This window comes from Parasteatoda tepidariorum, chromosome 10, assembly GCF_043381705.1.
Source record: "Parasteatoda tepidariorum isolate YZ-2023 chromosome 10, CAS_Ptep_4.0, whole genome shotgun sequence".
Taxonomy (NCBI): Eukaryota; Metazoa; Arthropoda; class Arachnida; order Araneae; family Theridiidae; genus Parasteatoda; species Parasteatoda tepidariorum.
In genome coordinates, this window is record NC_092213.1 from 61,862,288 (window position 1) to 61,870,143 (window position 7,856).

At 31.4% G+C, this 7,856-nt stretch overlaps 1 protein-coding gene across 1 annotated transcript; it reads right to left on the bottom strand.

Annotated features, from left to right (window-relative positions):
• Window positions 1-6,414: 6,414 nt before the first annotated feature.
• Window positions 6,415-7,147, bottom strand: LOC107442079 (transcription initiation factor TFIID subunit 10). The gene has a single exon (XM_016055547.4). It carries the CDS (start codon window positions 7,003-7,005, stop codon window positions 6,556-6,558), a length of 450 nt encoding a protein of 149 aa, XP_015911033.1. The 5' UTR covers window positions 7,006-7,147; the 3' UTR covers window positions 6,415-6,555.
• Between the last annotated feature and the right edge of the window lie 709 nt (window positions 7,148-7,856).

Sequence of the window (7,856 nt, forward strand, 5' to 3'; positions counted from 1 at the left end):
GATAAAATACATTTACCCGCTAATTAAATCCTTATCTACATCTTTAAATTCGGAAATGCGATTTTTTTTGCATTGCAAACTGAATGCTCCTTATAAAGGGCCATTCATGCTGCATGCTAATGCAGAGATGCGAGCAAAAATATTGACCCGCAACAAATTAGCCAATCAAATTCTTGTTTTTATATGATGTTTTTCTTTGCATGTGAACAAATCGCACCCAGTAAAAATGCCTCATTACAGTGGGTGCAGCGATCATCAAATCTTAAGTTCTGTGCTATTTCGTAGTTAATGAGCTATTGGCGACGGTCTAGGAAACATCCCTGAAGATGACCCGAAAACATGCCATCTCAATTTTGATCCTCAGCAGAGGGGGTGGCACCCCCACTAACTTTGTTAGCTCGACGACCTGCACCCGAAGTCGAGCACTTTACGGTAGAACAGTTTAACGAGGACCAATACCGCACACCCTCAGTCTCTACACAGACTAATCCAAGTGGTGACCCACCCACACACTGACCGCAGTCAGTGACGCTCGACTTCGGTGATCTGCTGGGGACAGTGTTTTAACCACCAGTCCACAACGGGACATTCAAATCTTGATGTCAGTCCTAGAATTTCGTTGATTGTCTTCACAAAACAAATATTTTGAGGACGAAAATATTACCATATTTCAACGTGTGTCCTCAAATTTCTCCGAAAACATATAATCTTTGTTGTATGGTACGAGGCGGTACTTTCCATTTACGTTGCACTAGAGCTGCACACTGGGCTGTTAGCGACGTTCTTGAAAACATCACTGAGGATGATTCAGAGACAGCATATATACGTCACATCCCGTTCACAGGGAGGACACATTCACACACCATCCATCCACAAATCGCAATTTAGACCTGAACCAGAGCATAAACAATATCAGATCCAGTACTTCCAGAGAAATTGATTTTTTCATGGGAACTTGGAGGACTTTATGAACCTGACAGATTTAGCTTGCACCAGTCCCCATTTTGTACATAGAAAGTCTTCGGCTGCTGGGGGGTCGAACTTATGACCTCTCGGACATGTGTTCAACACTCTACCAGCCAGGCGGTCCTCCTTTTCATATGCAGTAAAATATCAACAAAAAAATAATACAGTAGTGCGCATGGTTTTTTTAAAAACAAGATAGTTTTGACTTACAAAGAATACAAACACATTAAAAGTCAAACCACCCGGTTTTACTTTAGTGGAGTAAAACCGTGTAGTTTGACTTTTCCTGGGAAAAAAATCATTTCATGTCCTTCTTTCTCAAACACTATTATTGCTATTTGTGGAGAGAATTGGTGGACCAAGCCAAATTTTCCAGTAGGATAATGCGTCAATTTACATTGAAAAATTTTCCCAGTGGTGAGTTTTGGATAACAGGGTGCTTGTCATGAATGGGATGTCCTTTCCCTTAACTTTGATCTCCAAGAAAATGTGAGGGCTATTCTCAATATACCAAAAAGAAGCGGCTTCAGTTTGTAGCAGAATTGAAAATTATGGTTGATGACTATAAACTATTGCATCGACTTCTACAGGTAGCCAATTTCAATCGCCAATAAAGCATTTTATATCCTCATCCACATGCCTTTTTTTAACATTGACAGAGTCAATGGTAAAAAGTGGCACATTTGGATAGGAAAAATGCTTAACAGTAAAAGCATTTTCCGAAGCAAATCTTACAACAAATTCCTGCTTTTGAAAAACAGGGTTTGGTTTAATCGAACATGGAATTGGTAAAAAAGGGAAAACAACCCATAATTAAAATGACTACAACAAATTTGCTAAAAATTGCTCCATTTTTAAAAATACTTATTTTAATTATGAAATTTCAAAAACACAATTATTTTTAAATCTGCAAAAACTCATAGACTTTGCTATTTCCCATAGCCTTTGCCATTTTTTTTGATACTTAGGAATACAAATAAGGGTTCTAAATACCATATTATGCATAGAAAATTTTTAAAATTTGAAAGATTTAAAAAAAAGAAAGAAAATATAAAAACTAAAATGTAATGAAATTATTTATAAAAATATTAAGTTACTTGCCAGATATAGCAGTATTATAAATTAATACATTGAATAACATAATAAAACAAAATTATCCATGGAAAATATATTTGTAAATATTTTATATAAATCACTTGCAGATTCTATGATAGAAATCATTTACAGCCTTAAATACCAGAGTTGGCAGTTGCTTGGACCTGAAAATCTGAAACACTTTGTATTTATTTTTATGTCGAAATTATCTACTGCTAATGTAAATTGGCTAACTTATTATTGAAATAAACTTGCAAGACATGTTTAAAAAAATCATATCAAGAGATCGTACAACAAACATGAAACTTTGAATTTAATTAGAAATACAGTAGAGTGGCAATTAACTGGATCAAAAATGATCCAGATAACGGAATATCAGGATAATTGGACAACTTTAAAAAATAGTTATGAGAACTTTCCTTCACAATTTTTTAAGGCTTAGAATTAGCAATTGTAGTACTGCCTATTATAACATATTGCAAATAGCGTGTTTAAAAGTTTTCTTGAAAACTTTAATCAAAACCTGTTTCATTGTTAGAAACTATAAGCCACTCACATTGAAATTGGGCAAGAGAATGAGAGTTTCTTTTCAAGGACCCCGGGACAGAAGAAACCATTTTTTGACCCCTTTCAGATAGTCTGAAAATAAAGAAACGGGTAAATTAGCGTTCAGTTAAATGACACACTACTGTAGTGTAAAATATTTATACCTCAATATATTTATTTTGGATAAAAGGAAAATATTTAAAAAAGATCTTGTCAGAATACAAATATATAAAAAATTTAATCAAGCAAATGAATATAGTAACACATACCATGACAACTAATGAATGAATGAATGATTGGAATTTAATAACACAAAAACAAAAAAAGACTTGATAGCTGCAAACTCAAATACATTATATACAAAGAAGTAATAAAACTAAAAAGAATTATAATTATCCTGTTTGCATTGATCAGTTGATTGCACTTATATCTGATATTAGACATAAATATCTCAAATGTGACACTCCCAGGAGTTTCTTAGCAAAATGAGTGTTTAAAAGTTAAGCTATATGGTAGAGCAATGCTAACAAGGTATTAAGGCTTTAAAAGGTAAGGTTTTAAAGTTTAAGAATGTAAGTTAAAAAGTTCAAAAACATCATTCTCCATTACTATATATTATTAGATAAGTACTAAAGCAGTAATAAAGATAAGTAATAATATATCCAATGATTATGCAATTGAAAACTAGATTTTAATCCATTGGCTGAAGTTTGAATATTGTTAAAACAGATTTTAACACAATTTAGAAATTATAAAATGCATTTCTTAAAGAAAGTTCTCAGAAGCATTCTTGGTAATGTCAAATAAAATGACCTCTGGCAAAGACTTTAGAAAATAACTTATAAATTTACAGAAACCAGACTTAGAAATTTACTTTATCTTATTCTCGTTTAACAAAGTCACTTTATGAGAAAACCATGTAGGGAAGTGAGATTTGTTTCAGAATCTAATAGTGATTAAAAAAAGACTGTGAATCTTCAGATCCACAATCATTATTTAATGGATATTTGCCTTATTCTCGTTTAACATTTAATGAAGCCACTTTATTAGAAATTCATGTAAGGGAGTGAAATTTTTTCAGATTAAGTTCACTATCTTGCAGAATTGATCAAACCTCACTTTTGGCTACAAAGATTTACATTAAAAACAAACAGTTATGACTTACTATTTATTCTGCATTGTGTATTGATGCACTTGTATGATGTGGATAATAGTTTGAAGAGTAAAGTTATAAATACTTTATAAAAATATCGCTAATTTTACTGTCTTCAATCTTAGAATTTAAAAAAAAAAAATGTCTAAAAAATATATTAAATCAATTAGACTATAGAATCATATCAATTAGACTATATTCACTCTTAGACTATAGAAAGCATTAGTTTTGTAAAATGCAACTTCAGAATGTGGAATTTATATTATATAACATTATATGCCACAGTTTACTTTTTAAATAAATCTCCGGGAACCATTTAATCAATACCATAACATCCGAATTTAAAGGAAAGAAAATTATCAATAACTTTTAACTCACCTGGTAGAAAAATTCGAACACCGGTAGCATTGTTAGTTCTCTAGTTTTGATCAATGAAAACACATTTAAAGAAATAAATCTAGTACTAAATATAAGCATCTTTCTGAAAAATGTATGCAGTTGAAACTCGATATAATGACTGGCGCTTTCCAAAGGAAAACTGACATTGTGAGGTTGCTATAACGTGAATATACAAAATTATAGTAAATATTCATTCATTAATAATGTCCTTATTTAAAAATATATATTCATACACTATTTATTCAATCTATACACTTCTTTCTACTAAGCATATCATGTTAAACAGGTGATAAGCAGACAATTCCGTTAAAAAACATACATTAACTGGAAAGTCTAAGCAAAACTTAAATAGAGAAAAATGTGTCTACCATGTGTGTTATATCTCGAAAATGAACCACCTATTACAAATTTTAATGCAAAGAGTGAAGATAGTAGTTCTGAGAGCAAAAAAAAAAAAAAAAAAAAAAAAAAAAAAAAAAAAAAAAAAAAAANAAAAAAAAAAAAAAAAATATGATTCATGACTCTCTTGAAAAGAAATTTACAAAGGCTATGAATACATATAAGGGACTCCACGTTCTTGGATAAAGTTCAATAAACACTTCAAATTCTCAATATTGAAAGTAATCAAGATATTTTACTATCTTTTTAACCATCATAGATAATGCTAAACATCACCTAAGCTAAGAATAATGCGATCCTATTAGTCCCTGTGACAGAATCGTGGCCACATTGTCACAGAAGATTTCTACTTTGGGAAGTAAAAAAACATTGGTTTTCTTTCCTGCAGAAATTTTTGAAAGATTTTTCCTTTTTTTCAGTATTATATTCGAAAGATGCTTTTCTTGCCCATGGGAGTGAAAAAAAAAATGCTTTTGATTTAACAGTTCTCATTTGAGGATAATAAGAAATAAAGAGTAATGAAGTAAAAAGTTTGTTTTCTTTTCTGCAGAAATTTTCACTCTATTTTTTATGCAATTATTACTATTGATTTACACATAGCTTTAAAAATCAAATATTATTAATACTGTATTATTTATTACAACAACTGTATCTCAAAACCAATACACGTATTTAGTAACCTCTCTTTGAAGAGTCCGAGATTTTGCTCTCGATCTTTCTTTTCGATAGCTACTACGGATTTAACGATTTTTTTTAAATGTTGTGATGATTTACAAAAGACAAAAAAAAAAAAAACTAATTAGTGTCTTTTCCCCCTACATAATGCAAGAATATCGACATAATATTAGAATAAAATAATATTACCCAATCAATTAAAAAAGTTTTTTTTCTTTGAAGTTGACCTGTAACTTTAAATTAGTAACATGCATATTTGTTATTTTCAAAAGTATCTTGCAGAAAGATATTAGTATTAGAGAGGTAAAAGATATTAGTATTGTAGGTTGCAGAAAGCCAAGAAAATTTTGCTACAGGGCTATCAGTCTTTCTCCAATCATAAAAAATCCAAGATATTTTATCTCTATTGAGCAGCAATATCATAAGATGAAATGTTTTTTTGCATTATCTCCTGGTGGCATTTGCTATCTATCGATTTATTATCAACAGAAAAATATATTTTTATAAAGTTAAAAAATATATAACATGCTTTTCTGTGAAATAATAAAATTTTTTTGCAACTGTAACAAAATAATCAGTACAGTTAGACGATCTAATGGGTCTCAAAATAACATGGTGACGACGAGATAAAAATCAGGACTCTTTGTAATGGAAGGATCACAGTTATTGAGATTTTACTAAAGCCTGTAGGTGAGGTAAACCTGGTTCAAATCGCAGCGAGAGCTGGTCGTTATGATTTCCGCATTAGACTTGCACTGATCACAGCGCTGATGCAAAATATGTTCAGTGGTAGAAAAATCATAATTTAGAGCCACCTTGCTGCGAGGTGTTCCTCTCCATGTAACGCAGATACAGGTTTGTTCCATCATAAAGTCCTCCCAAAACTTGATCCTGGAGTTCCCTTGTCGTCTCGATTGGGTTTAAAATTATACGACTATAGCGTTGAACATTGGTAGTCGTAAACCCAAAATTGGGTCGGCTGTTTAACGTCGGTTATAAATTAAATAATTTGTAGGTATTTGAGAATGCAAGCAAGAAAATTTATGTAAAAAATTTATCAATTTAGGACGAAATATTCTATATTGAAGTAATTAATACACTAATGTAAGATTCATAACTGAATTTGGATCATAGTAATACAATTCTTTGATACTAAGATGAATAAAACAAATAAAACTCACTTTAGACTGCACTTAATCTTTTAATGAATATAAATAAAGCAAAATACAAATATAACTCTTTTCAAATTTTGAATATTACAAATGAATGATGAGGTGAATTTTAACGGTTTATGTGGAAAAGTTTCTGAATAACTGGGATTATTAAGCAAAATAATGAGGCTTTTTGCCATTAATTCCATAATCGGCTAAAGCGGGAGTAAGATCTTCCATCGATAGCACATAACGCTTATCCTTAGCTGCCTTCTTACTACTTTGTCCAGCACCTCGCATTTTGCAATGTTGCAGAGCGTCGTTAGCGATATCACTTATGAATTTTTCAGCAGCAAGAGCAATTAACCTGGAAACTCTAGGATCAGTGGATTCAGCTCCAGCAGCCTTTAAGAAGTGCTTAACTACCGGTTCAGGGACAGTAGGAGTGTAATCTTCGAGCTGATCTATGAATTCACACAAAGAGTCACCCATAGTTCGTCCAGGGATTTGAACAGGTGATGAAGGGTTAGATTCAAGAGCAGATGAAGATGTCGGTAAATCATTATCAGTTTTGACAATTAGAGGTTGAATTTCATTGTGATTCGTAGTATTTAACGCCATGACACAGTTTTTATGTCATAAAGAGTTAACAATTTCAATTTCTTCAGCGTAGTGTAGCAAAAATTAAAGCACAATACAGATCTCTTTCTTAAATTTACGAAAAAATCAAAATAATCACAATTAAATAGAGAGGAGTTGAGCTGAAGATTTCCTGTATCTCCGAAATAAAGCCTGAAAATTCACGGCAGCCAAGAGTTGGACTGGTAATATTTACATAAACTACCGCTAGAGGGCAATGTCAATAGAAGAAAGACTTAGCGGTATTTCCAACATTGTCAATCGATGTGAGTAATGACTCCTTTTGTTGATCTTCTCTTACTTTTTGAAACAGAAAATCAGCAAAAGAAAGATTTCAGTTTATTTTATAATAAAATGTAGATACTTCTGAAAAAATAATTTTCTGCAAGTAATATTAAAGGATGAAATTGAGAAATGAAAATCTTTGAAATAATTGAAAGTTTAATTTTAGGTTAAAATGTTTGCATACTTTTTGAGAAATATCTAATGCGTTACCCCCACCCCATTCTAAAAAATGCTTAAGACTATCAAACGCGTTATTTTTTCTCATTTCCTAAGAAAAGTTTCAGAGCAAATGAATTTCAAGATGAATTCATGATAATTAGACCGATGAAGTTTCACACAATGGGTACTCAGTTACGATTCTCATAAATAACTTATAGATACGTCATAAATGAGGAAAAAAAACGCGTATTGTTATTCAATATTGTTTTGTTTTTAAATTAGTTTTTACCGATTCATGATATATTTGGGTAAATAAATTAAATTGTATTGCTATAAACATATGCGTAGCTTCAAGTTGAGACCTAGGAGACACTTACCCCCCTTCCCAA